At 38.8% G+C, this 14,092-nt stretch overlaps 1 protein-coding gene across 1 annotated transcript in view; it reads left to right on the forward strand.

Moving 5' to 3' along the window:
• LOC121527978 (testican-2-like) overlaps positions 1–14,092 on the forward strand; it is a 73,857-nt gene that overhangs the window by 40,119 nt on the left and 19,646 nt on the right. The window contains exon 4 of the mRNA XM_041815037.1: positions 7,941–8,055. Coding sequence (XP_041670971.1) covers positions 7,941–8,055 — 115 coding nt within the window. The remainder of the gene's footprint in view (positions 1–7,940; positions 8,056–14,092) is intronic.

Consider the following 14,092-nt stretch of genomic DNA (forward strand, 5'->3'; position numbering starts at 1 on the left):
CCTCAAGCCAATGCTTAAAGGAAAAAAGCTTGTCCTTCATGAAATCACTTGCACCTAATGTAGCTAAGGATAGAGTTAACAATGCTACATTGGCTACGTGGGTACAGTCGCTAGAGACTATGCCTTTTACAGTTTTGCAAGCCATATAAACCCATGTTTTATTCATTAAATAGCTACGTAGCTTATGTTGCTAAAGCTAACATAGCTACATTAGATTATGCTTCATTTTCTCAAGCTACTGTAGCTATGTTGGGTACATGGCTATGTTACCTATGTAACTAACGTAGCATTAGCTACATTTGCCAAAGCCCCTTGTAAAAGCTAAAGCTAACTACATTGGCATATGTAGTAACATTAATGAGGGTAGATTGGCTACTTTTACTCTAGCTTAAGCTAACCTAGCTACATTGGCATATGTAGTTGTGTTAACAAAGATAGAGTAGCTGCTTTAGCTCTGTCTGAATCTAACCTAGCAACACTGGCATATGTAGTAATGTTAACAAATGTAGAGTAGCTGCTTTTGCTCTAGCTAAAGCTAACATTGCTACATTGGCATGTGTAGTTATGTTAATAAAGGTAGAGTAGCTGCTTTAGCTCTATCTGAAGCTAACCTAGCTACATTGGCATATGTAGTAACATTAACGACGGTTGAGTTGCTACTTTAACTTTAGCTAAAGCTAATGCAGCTACATTGGCATATGCAGTTGTATTAACGAAGGTAGAGTAGCTATTTTAGCTCTGTCTAAAGCTAATTTAGCTACATTGTCATACATAGTATTTTTTACCTTGAATAAGGGAAGCCAAAGGTTAAGGTCATTAGGACTCATATTTATATTTTGCTTATTACTTTTTTATTAATGAGACTTTTGCGGTCTTTGTTTTTGAGATGCTGATCAACCTGGATGTAGTTAAATGATAATGGTTTTAATTTTATATCTTTTGAATCTAGTACTTGAATATACTGAGCTTGCACCACATGTCTATGATAAATTAATGAAAAGCATCTATCTCAACTTTTTTTTTCTCCATTATTATTATGAAAATAATTCCCTCAGAGAGGAAGGACACCAGCTCATTGCAGTCTTTGCTGACATGATGACAGGTGGATTTAAAACCTACAATGATAGTTGCTTCACTCCACAATATATAATCAAGAGAGCAGGCGAGATGGAAAGCCCACATGATCCCCAATATAAAAAATAAATCTCATGTTTGTATCCTAATTCAGTGTGTGGGAGTCATATAAGAATACACTGTAAGAGGCGTGTTTGGTTTTAAGCTGTTGCCTGGAGGCAGACTTGAAGGTGCTATTAAATACTGAACATAAGTATTAAGAGAAAGCTGCACATCTGAAAGTATATTAAAAGTACCCGGCTTAGTTTCTATGGGAACACAGAGTAAAGCTTTATGTTTGTGAAGGAAATATCAGCCAGTGAAAGGTTGAGAAATTTACATTATTATTAACTGTGAGTATGGGCTGTGAATCATACAATTATATTTTTCTGTTTCCTGGATACCTCTCTGTAAGAGCCTGCCTTCTTAAAAGCATCCATTCTGTATCTTTGATATAAAACAGGGTGCAGAAGTGAGAATATCGCTCTAGAGCTCCTCAAAAATCTAAAGAGCCATTTGGCATTTTCAAGCATTTTGGTTGTAAGGCAAAAAAAACCTTGAACATTTGTGTTTCCTGTCATCAATTCCTCATGACGTGATTTGAGTGAAAAGGGTCTAAATAATGTACACCGTACACTACTAGGTCAGCACTAAACAGCAGACAGTCAACTCCAGGGGCAAGCTTGTGAAACCAGTGAGACATTTATAGACAAATTGAATTTTGGAGGTACATTGCTTTCAAGTTTGGTTCAGTGTAAGACTAGAAAAGTAGAGAAGATTGGACAAAGTCTGGATGTGAAAACACTGTCTCAAACTAACTTTATATCAGCATAGTAACAGAAAGAGAGGACGAGCTGAGGCAGGTCTTAAACCTCTTGACCTACAGCAATATTGTTTATAATACACTATAAAAACATGGATTGCTTTTATTTTGACATGGAGGCTTTTATTTTAAAATGTTTTCCTTTCCCATTTGGTCACATGATGTCCTTTTTCACAAGTCTTTTACTAAAACAGGAAAACAAGGAATTGAATTAACACAAATAAAAATGTTACCAATTTTTTTAATTTTGGTTTTTAGTTTTCAGCATTTGTGATTGTAAAAAGGACAAAAAAACCCAGCTCAGATTATAGAATAGTAAGTTTTTTCTGGATTTCTGAGGCTTGTTTCAATCAGGGAATGAAGCTCCCTTCCAGTGCTTCTGCAGCCAGCCTTAAGTAGAATGTGTCATCTATATTCAAAGCTATAACTCACTTACTGGAAGAATTTTGTCTCGCCATGATGATATTTATCTTCATATGGAGTTTCTATTAAAGAATTAATGCATAAAAAGGACTGTCGAGCCTTAGTATTAGTATTTGCATTTTATATACTCAGTCTGTTCATTAGTCTGAGTCCCACACAGGCTGTGGTTTCTCTGAGTGTGCAGCAGGTACAGCAGCTGCTCAGTAGCTTTAAGATTACAAAACAGCACAGAAGAGAGAGAATAGTATAAAAAATAGATCCCATACAAGTTGGTTCCCTGCTGCCATAAAAGTTTATGATCCATGTCTGTTAGCGACATGAAACGCTAAGCCTCATACCATAGCGACAATACAGTCTCTTTAAGATGAACGAGGAGGAAGCCTGAGGAAAACCTGACTGATGACTCCCACTGAAGAGACCTGATGTGATCCACTGAGGCATACAGAAAATATCAGACATTTTTACTTCCTTTATTGTAAGTTAAAAGTCACAGTAATGTGTACGGTGACAGTTTGAGGTGAATTTTAGGAGCTTTTGTGTCTTAAATCAAAAGAATAACAGCAGACAAATGTGGCAGCAGTGGTGCAGTCTGGGTAAAGTTCTCCTGCTGGGGTTGAATTATGACTGAGAGGAAAACCTGTTGGAACACATCAAGAGAATAAAGTCAAGCTGTGACAAAATACAAGCTTTTGGAATGGCTTTAAAGTTTGATTCATCCATTTCAGTACATTTTTCTTTGAACTTTGCTGCTAAGATTTTGATAGATATAACCTAACCCATTATAAATTTACATTAAAGGATTTACAATTCAACTATCCTAACATTGGACATAACATCAGCCCTTTCTCACTGATATTAATATTGTGTCACTTTAATTTTAATCCTTTTGATACTGGTCAAGCATTATGGGAGCTGCTAGCTTATGTTATGGTCTACTAGAGTTAGCATCTGTTTTTGTAGCTGGAGACAGTTTTACACACAAAACCGTTTCCCTATGAGGATGAACAGTGGGGTTTTCTGCATTGTTACTACACCCTCTGGTCATGTTTGAGCACAAATATCCTCAGCGTATTTTCTCATCTTTGGATTGTACTTTGGAACTAAAACTAAATACAGCTAGAGAAAATTCAAATGACATAGAACCACTAACAATAGCTGTCCTCTAACTCAGCACTTCTCTAACTTGAGTATGCTGCAGCCCCATTAAAGAGAACGTGGCTGCAGACATCACTGAATGCATGTACAGTTGGACCTCTGCATGCACATTTATGTCTCAGCCTTTAATTAGTAGATTAAGAGAGCGCTGATAGAAGATGATGTCTCCTGATAGGCTTCTGCGTGAACTTTTAGCCACCAACAAGCTACACCCTGTAGCTCTCAGGTTAGTACTAGAGCTGCGCATGTCTACTGCCTCATTTTGTCTTGTTTCTTTGATTAGCTCTTAATGTTCATCCAATCATCATCCAAGAGTTTATTACAAACACTTTCTATGGGAGGTTTCCAAGGTGAATGTGAAATATATACATGCAGTAATTATATGACGTAGTCTATCTGGCGTGCCAGGTGAAACTTCAGCTGTTGCCAAAGCTTTCTGTTTTGAATCGACTGAGTGTGTCACAGGGAAGACAAACACAGTATGATTCATGTTGTACTTGGTGGTTTAGCGTTAAGCCTGGTTTAGCATTTCTGTGAAGAAACTCACCTCACATGAATACAGAATGCTTTTATTCTGAAATTTCCCCAGCTCAGTTAGACTATACGAATGATAAAATCACTTGACGAGAGATTTATTTTAACTAAAGAAAGGACTGTGACAACCGAAATGTGACAATGTTCGTGAGAGACCTGGATGCAGCCGAGGACCTCAACTTGAACTTCAACTCAACTAGAGTTGCCATATCTCGTCTTCTAATATCGAAAATCACTTGAAATAAACATTTTCTCTCTTCGTGCGTTGCCGCCATATTAATAGAGTCAAGTCCCCCGCATAAGGAAATACAAGTACACAAAAGTTATGTGGGTTTTCAGACTACAAAGCAGAGCAATTATATATTAAATTGATTTTAATGAGTCAATTTATTATCTAAATTTGCATTTTACTGAGCACAGACATAATTCGCAACGGCAGATTGATTGGCTGGCCAGACGTCAGCATCACCGCCATGTTGCCGGTGGCAGGTCTGCTACGTAATGCAATACAAGTAGGCAAGGAATATGCACGTTTTTAGAGGAAAAAGCTCAAACAATGAGATTAAAGTGATTTTAATGAATCATAATTGCTGGCCTCTATTAACATGGTGGCGACACAAAAATATAACAATGAAGAAGACATTCAGTTCAAGTGATTTCCGGTATTAGAAGACAAGATATGGCGGTGCTCGTCCAACTTCCAGTATGAAGTTGAGGTCCTCGGCTTCATCCGGGTACTCTTGTAAAATTCATGTAACATTCAGTAAAACATTATAAAAACATAAGAAAAACATGTGAGTTATTCAGGGATTAATCCCTTGTACTGTTGTTATGAATGAGGAGATGTTATCTATCGAAACGAGATGCTTTTCTCTGTGTGTCAACTCCCTTTTGAATTGTTTTGAACAGGCACCCCCAGTCCCCTGTATTTTTGTTTCCCATTTCTAAGGCTTAAAACTTACTTTGTGACTACACAAACACCTCAATGCGTCTGAAGACAACAATAAATTCTTAGAGTAGAGCAGCAAGTGGTGTAATTGCATTTTAATGCTATTTAGAAGGTAAATAGTTGTCATCAAAAGACGCCCCCTGAACATCTGCCCTGATTTGTTTTGACGTGACATTTCACCTAACTTTGCACAAGCTATAGTAGTCACCGGCGTGGCAGGATCAATAATAAAGAAGCTTACCTGTGGCTTCAGCAGACTCAAAAGCCCAACATTATTTCCATCTTTGAGCATGTGTTTGAGAGCCAAGGCTGTCTCCTCTTTGGCGTTGTACTGGAGTGAATAGAACACATGTTCCATTTAATCTGAGAACTCAGAAATTCAGAGCTACCAGCTGGATACGTTGTCAAAAATGCAACCTCCAGTAACCCAAGTTATGAAGTCCTAGCAATTTGGCATTCAACTGAGGTGCGGCGAGGTTAAAAGAACGCAACTTGAATGCATGTGTTGTACAGGGGAAGTGAGTATTATACAGGGGGCAAACTGAAGTGGAAAGCACAACAACTTTTGATTTTATTTAAAATTTGTACAGATTCATGATTTTTTTTAACCTTGCAAAGCAGATGGATATGTCCATTTCCTTGTTTTTCACTGGCGAATCCATCTTGCAAAGCTCCCATCTGAACCGTTTGGGCCCGGTTAGAAAGTGACAGGACCAATCGGCGACGAGGGGCATTACTTTCAGGCACGGCAGAGTCGTGACGTAAACAAGCAGCAGTATGAGGGGGGACAATTATGGCTGAAGAGCTTAGCGTGGACGCTGCTAAAGCATAAGTTTTATCAGAACTTGACAACAGTCTTTGTTAAAAGAAGAACAAAGAACAGCAGTGAGTTGTTTTCTATTTAAAAACGACAAAAGTCGAGTACTAACATGTCTATAGTGGCCATGTTTTGCGTTGTTCCCCATAGTTGCGCATGGGCAGCTCGATAGCTGCTACGTCAGGTGTTTTGTTGCTCTGATTGGCCCGTAGAGATGTGACAGATAGAATGTTCATCCAATCACACTCCGAGTTTTTTTCAAAGCCTCTGCCTTTTCTCAAACGTTTCCTGTTGAAGCTTTTTCCAGATGGATGTGTGAAACAAACCCATCTGGCATGTCAGGTTATGATTTTTTTCATGGCACCAGTTTCAAACCAGTACACCCATGAAGTTATCTGAGAGGAAGCAAGGACAACTGGAGCGACAGTATAGCATGCAAATCCAGACAGACACACCAATTATAGTCATAAGATTTAGATTAAATTAGATTCTTGACTGGTGTGATTTTCAAATCACAGAAGGTACAAAATTTCTTTAACCTGAAATGTGTCTGTGGCGCAGCACAGATGCACCCTCTACATATGGAAACACTCGCGTCAATTCTTTCTATCACAGTTTGCAAAAATCCTTTTTGTTTTTCTCATTAAAAAAGCATAACATAAAACGATCATTCCCGTCATTACAGCAGTTCATATCAAATCTGTTATACGAGTCAAAATAATAAGAATTGGGTTTCTTTTCAAGCAGTATGCAACTATTTCTGCTGTCAAAATCGACATTTTAACTCAGGATCTAAAAGGAACAATCTTTTCTTACCTTTTTTAAACTTTCAGAACCCTTACAGCAGACATTCGTAACATTGTTTTACTCCCACACTGGCTTCATTTTACCACCCGAAGTTGCTTCTTGGTTGTACAGCACGTCTGCTACCACACCCTGTGCAGCAGACATGTAGCATGCTCCTATATCATACCCCATCACATCACAGTATGTAGGAACAAAGACTTCTGTATCACAAGCTAGCTGGGAGGCTGAGCAGCACTTCTCCTCTTTATGAACTCCAGTCCCCAGCTCAGTCTTATACCTGTTCTTACTGAACAAAAACACCAGTAGCACTCAGCCTACTGCAGGTATTTTTGGATTCCCTTAGACTTGTCTTGTCATACGTTGATGCCATTAAAGTCCACCGTACCTTCACACCTTCCCGCTGTAAGCACCAGAGTATCACCTCCTCTCTGGCTTTGCAGGGATGTGGCTGGCAGCGGCTTCGTCTGTTGACCGTGTTGACTACAAAGCAGCTGCTCAAAGCTGACTCAGGATTTCACAGCTTAAATTTCTCTGGGCGACCGCCGCTTGCCACTCACTCTTAGATTTATCCCAGCCTGTGAGGTTTTTTTCTCTGAGGCCTTTCTGGCAGGATGGACTGGGACTGTGTGACATCAAGTTTCGGGTGGCATTGACCAAAGGCATGAGAAAGGTGGAGGACAGGGTGCTATTTCAGTCTCAGTCTATCAGTGAAGAAGCAGCTGGCATTGAACATTTCAACCCTCCGATGAGAGAGAGAGAGAGAGGAGGGGGAGGACGAAAAAAAGAGGGAGACAAAGATGGAGAGTGCGTGTCTGTGCGCAAGGAAGAAAAGGCGAGACGGGGAGAGACAGTGATAAGTTGACACGGGGGAAGTGAGATGTGACAAACCGAGAGAAAAAGATGCTCAATCAGAGCTGTCAGGTTTTCACGCAATCACAGACAGCCGGTGGAGACTGCAGGCTGTACTATCGATGACGAGCTGCCTTGCTAATGACAGCAAGGCGTCCATGTTTTCAACTATAAAATCAATGGGCTCATTTGTGTGCATGGATAGAATATTTTTCATTACGCATTTCATGATTTTTACTGTATGCCATTGTGTAAAAGATCGTTTTGTGAGCATAAGAGATGATTGTAAATGGAAACATGCAGAACCTGATTAGATGGTATGGCTTCACTTTGCTGTCAATCTCTGGGACATGTCTGGTTGTCAAAAGATGTGAAAAAAAAACCAGCCAAGGCTGATAAATCTACTACAGGTGACAAAAATAAAGAGCACATCTTCTGGAAGTGACATATGAAGTCTTGTGTTTTTGCAGCCCTGGACACCACCAAGGACCCATGCCAGAACGTGAAGTGCAGCCGCCACAAGGTGTGTGTCGCTCAGGGCTACCAGAGAGCCATGTGTGTCAATCGCAAGAAACTGGAGCACAGGTATGCAGAACTTTTCTTCCCTAAGCCACCAGAGAGATGTCTTTTTTTTTTTTTTTGTTGCCACTCGAAGCGATTTCCTCGTGTACAGGACAGATATTTCTGTGCCGATGATGTCAACAACCTCAGAGTGTACCAGTTAAAAGCTTTTCAGTGTCCGCTTGGAAAGCTATTGATTAAAATCAGGAACAGGGTCGGGGAGTGTCATGAGTCAGCAGTGATGTCATTCTTGTAGAAACAATCATGCTGAGTAATGATTGGAAAAATATGGGAATAGAAAGTTATAAAACTGAATGCAAAAAGCAACAAAAAACAGAATGCGTCCTTCTGTTTAATACCTTATGAATACTGAAGACTCAATTTCAAAGACCTCAGTTTTTGAATTTTTTGCAGCAGCCGTGACAAATATGTTGCAACTGCATTTGTGCTTTTGGACCTCTACCTCACTGATGGTTTGCTCGCAGTGCTAGCAGACACCAGAATCAAAAATAATGCCAGAGTTCCAGTACAAGCTTGATTTTTTTGATGCTAACAGCTACTTTATTTTGGAGCTGAAAAGTGTGTCTAGGTATCATATGGTTCTGATGTTGGAATGATTTATTTGTGGTACTTTATAACCACATCTTTATGCCACATCTTTTTGCCACTTCTTAACCACTTTTTGCCTATATTTGCATTTTCTTGCTGGCTTTTTTTCCTTTTATTTTCGCAAAGTTTTGCCCATTTCCCCCTTGCCTCTTGCCTCTTTTTTCACCCTTTGTCACCCATTTCTGTCACTTTTCTTTCACCCATTCTTGCCTCCTTTTTGCAATAACTTTTTGTGACTTTTTCCTACTTTAGCTTCTTGTTTGCCACTTTTTGTCCATCTTTGCCAGTTTTTACAGCATTTAACCCATTTTTGCCTATTTCTGCCCATTTTTTGCCACTTATGTCCCATTTTGCCCATTAATGCCACATTTTGTAAGAAACTGAAATGGTGATGTACTATCCACTGAGCAAACCTTGCAGAGCGAGTGATCGAGTAACGATGAGCTGATCACAAACAAGCTTGTCCCACAAAACAGCTCTTCAGTGTGAGCCACAGTAGCCAACTCCCATTCAAGTTGCAGTTTCCTTTCCTCCCTTGTTTGTTGCAATTTATTTCACATAAAAAGGCAAACTGTTGAAAACAGATGAAAAGCTGTTTGGAAGCCAAACAATCAGCTCTACTGAGCTGAACCAAATGATGTAGATCTCTTAAAAGAGCCAGATTTCCTGTAATGTACCTTTAGTTTTGATAATTAATGAGTAGGAGAGTAACAGATGGGTGCTTTGCTGCCCATTGCATTATAATTCAGCCAATTCTCAGTTAACATTTACATTTGATCATTTCTGACATGATGGAAGAGGCTTACATTAATAAAAAGATATTAAAGCTCTAGGTAGTGTATTTTTGTTTAGCCAGATATTTCCCTGCACCTTTCCTTTTATCCCACTGATCTGATTTAGGCTAATGAATGGAGGTGTTACACACAGATATACACACATTTTATTTATTTTGAGTAAACTGCAACAAATGTGGAAATATGTTTATCCTAAATATGTTTTTTTTTTTAGTTCAGCACCATCTGAAATACTCCAAGGAGGAATTTAGGTTTAGGCCCTTTTAAAGTAAAGTATTTTTAACGGCTGTAAATCTGCTGGCATTTAAAGTCAAACATTAATTATTCTGCATTTATTAAATTCTTAAATCAGGAAGTTAGTTACATGTAAGCTTCAAATCTTTGTGTCCTTACTGGGCTTCATAGATATATTTTGATCCCTGTTAGCTTCTATAAGCTATAATACCTAAGGCATACAGAGAGATTCAAGCTTAACGGTTAAATGTCAAGGGTGTATGCATTAATTAATGCTTAACTAATTCATGACACATCATGAATTTATTGAATGCATAAAGTTTCATGAACTCTTGTGGCTCCATTTTAATTAGTAATGAAGCCACTATTAGTTTAATTACTTAAAACTACATAGATCATCAGTTTGTGAAGTCATAAATAAATGCAAAGACTCTGTATAAAATTAATGTCAAATAAGATAAAAGTGGACAAAGTCTTCTCAGCTCGTTTGATAATCCTCTCTGAGAGGAAACAGCCCACAGTCTCATGTTTGTGCAGAATAAACAGCATGAAAGTGGCTGCAGAGATTTTGATCATCTACTTCTGATATTTTCTGCTTCTGTGTGCCCTCAAACTCTGCGTCTGGTCTTTGTTTATGCATTTCTATTCTGTGTTTACAATAAGACCAGAACTGAAAGCAGAGATCTTTGCTCACGTTCTGTTCGTGTCAGATACAGGGACTATAAATACAAGCAGCTGAGATCGGAAAAAAACATTCATATCAGCCTTCCAGGCCAAATATAGGATTTTTGGACAGCTTGGATATCTCCCACATGACAAAAAAAAGAGAAAAAAACTGCAAAGCTGTTGACAGTCTTGTGCCAAATTGGCTGCTATAGTCTAAGTAAATAAAACCTCAGATATTTAAACAAATCAAATGATGCGGATCGGAAAAATACAGCATAATAACTCATCTGATTCATTTGCATCTTGTTTTACTTGAAAAGTAAGAGTTACATAACATCATTAAATCTATTCATTTATGCACTGAGAATAGACAGTGATATAAAGTGTATGTACAGTGGTGATGATTCCACATTTAACTTGCTTTCAATGTATCTATTCCACTGCCCCTGCTAAAGCCAAGCGTAAGGGTTGTCCAATAGTTTCTTTGCAGATGACGCCACACAACAACGTAGAACTCCAGATAGGGGGCAAGATGTGATTTCTGCATAGAGAAATGCTACTAAAAGGCCATGTTTGATGATATTTGCGACCATTACAAATATTCAAAGTGCGAAATAAAAATATTCCTACTCTACTTTTGTACCATGAAAGTAGTGTCACACTCTGGGAAAAAAAAAACAAAAAGAAAAACAAAAAGCACATGGAGAAATTGAAGCAGGCATGGATTAAAAAAGCTTCTGTCTAAAGCCTGTCACCCACCACTTGTGTTGTGGAAGTTCAAGGGGCTCAGCTATCCCCTTAGCTCAGTTCAAGACTTCTCAACTCTTGTCTTGCTAATTGCTTGAAGGTCTGCAGGATTGAGTAATTTGTGATATTGATCACCTCCATGCCAGGAAACGTTCCAACCCTAGAACAAAAGGAAGAGCCAGACCTGGGAAGATGCTGGTAGGAGAGTGTTATTACCCACAGTGAAACGAGTCCTGTATCGACATGGGCTGAAAGACCACTCAGTGGGCACGCCAGTAGAGTGGTTAAGGCGTGCGCCATATACGCAGGCGACCCGGGTTCTAATCTGGCCCGTGGCACTATTTCCTGCATGTCTCTCCCCGCTCTATTCCCTATTTCCAACTCTGTCCACTGTCCTATCCAATAAAGGCAAAAAGGCCAAAAAGAAATCTTTAAAAAAAAAAAAAGAAAGACCACTCAGTGAGGAAGAAGCCATTACCCTTAAAGCAACATTAAAAAAAAGCAGATTACAGTTTGCAAAAGCACTTTAAATTTGGAGGAAGAAGGGAGAAGCTTGCAAGCCTGAGAACACCACCCTAACTATGAAGTACGGGGGTGACAGCATCATGTTGTTGGGGTGTTTTGCTGCAGGAGGGACTGGTGCACTTGACAAAATGGATAGCATCATGAGTAAATAACATTATGACAAAATATTGAAGCAACATATCAAAACAATAGCCAGGAAGTTAAAGCTTGGGAGCAAATGGGTCTTAAAATGGACAATGACTCCTAAACATATCTTCAAATTAGTTACAAAGTGGTTTAATGATTTCAAAGTCAATGATTTGAAGAGGCGGCCTACAAATCGGACTTAGTTACACCGTTTCTGTCCGGAGGAATGGGCCAAAATTCCAGCAAACTCTTGTGAGAAGCTTGTGGAAGGATACCCAAAATGGTTGATCCAAGTCATACAGTTTAAAGGCAATGCTACCAAATTCTAAGGAAATGTCTAACTTTGAAGAAAGTATTAAAAAATTATCTTAAAAATTCTCTCTTATTATTCTGTCATTTAGTAAATAGAAATAATTTTGGTTATCCTAACCAAAATTATTTAATGTAAGTGAGAACAAAAGGTTATGTATCTTTATATACAGTGCATGTAAACTTCTGGTACCAACTGTATATAAGCCTCATGTTTATCAGGTGTCTCGAAACACGACCTATAATGAATGCTAATGCTACCACATGTCTGCTGGATGTATAAATAAACAACATTTTGCTAACAAGCTTGTCATATCTACTTAAAGGTGATAATTTGTTGTATCAACAGCTTGTTTTCACCATCCTCAAAGGGCAAAAAAATCAGTTATCACGTTTCTGATTCAGGCTGGATTTCCATTTATATGGTGTGAGACATTTTCAGTGATGTTGCAACAGTACCTGTATACCATAATCACACTGAATGCAGCTCCTGATGTGAATTTGTTAGCATGGCCACAAACAACTGTAATTACATGCTGTTTTTATCCAATCTAAAGTCTGATTTTAGATGGCAGTTTTAATGGCTGTGATGGACAGACATACTGTACAGTTGTACAGTTGTTGGAAATTATTTTTACTCATATTGTTGATTCGATATGAATTGTTGTATTGAAGGGGGTGATTATTTTGGATACATAATTTAACCCAGGGTTGGACCTCTGACCTTTTGCTCTGTTTTATTTATGAAATATTGCTTTGTCTGTAATGTTTGTAGTGTGGTTATGAATGTAATCACATTGCAACCACAAAGTGAAGTCACTTCTGTTCTGACAGAGATTGCAGCTCAAAGTATCAGTCTGCAACTTGACTATTTGGGCTAATCGAAGTCTGTTTTGATGCTGCTTTTCACTGTCTGTACCTTATTTACATTGAAATTACACATCATCATTGAAAGTAACTTTTTTCTTTTTTTTTTTTTTTTTTACCTGTACTGCATATTTAATGCACACCTATAATAGGAGCAGAAGGCTCGAGGCACAAGGTTAGTTTGTTGTACTAACCTTGCAAATCAGATGGATTGACCAGATTCCATGTCTGTCACCGGGCGGATCCATCTTGCAAAGCTCCAGTCTGAAACAACTGTGACTTTTTAGCACCATTTGAGAAGAACAAGGTGGTAGCTACGAGCTGGTTTTAACTGCTCTGGAAGCCGATAGTAGTGGCTTGCACAGGTTTGGCGTTTTGCTCAGATGTAGCTAGAGAATAGTGGTAGTTTTAGAAGCACTGGACTACGTTTCTTTATTAAATGAAGAGCAAAGAGAACAGAAAAGATGTTTTTGTTCTTCTCCTGACCTGCAATTTTTTTTGTATTATAAGCTGTTGTAATACGAGTTGCTGCGGCTCGTATGAAAGCAACAGACAGGATGACACATCACGGTCGCTTTGTGTTGCTGTCAATAACTTAGGGAGGTGAGAACACACCTTTTACATGATTATCCGCTTCACATTAATCACATGGACACAAACAGTTGACATCAGTGTTGACAGGATTGCACAGTATTGTAATACTGCAGTCACTATTGCAGTACACAGTCTGTAATAGTTACTGGCAGTACTGCCGCTGCCATTGTAGCAATTCGCTTGGATGTAGTTACAGCGGCAGTTTTTTTTAATCAGATTTTGATAGCATTTCCTTATTGAATGAGGAGCAAAGAACCTCACTGAAATCCTTTCCTGGCAAAGAATCTGTTTTTGATGTTCCCCCAAGTCCTGACAGGCCTCTGCGTGAGTTTTAGCCACCTACTACGTAAACCAGGACAGTGCCTGCTTGCCGAGCTCAAGTTACTACCAAAGCTGCGCATGCCCACCACCTCATTTGTCTTGTTTCTCTGATTGGCTCGTCATGAATATGTATGGAATGTTTGTCCATTCACCTACTGAGATATTTTCAAAAGTCATGCACTTGTCAAACACTTTGTATGGGAGGTTTCCCAGACGAATGTGAACTATATCCCATTCAGAGGGCATATGAAACAGTCTATTTGGCTTGT

This window comes from Cheilinus undulatus, linkage group 20 (assembly GCF_018320785.1).
Source record: "Cheilinus undulatus linkage group 20, ASM1832078v1, whole genome shotgun sequence".
NCBI lineage: Eukaryota > Metazoa > Chordata > Actinopteri > Labriformes > Labridae > Cheilinus > Cheilinus undulatus.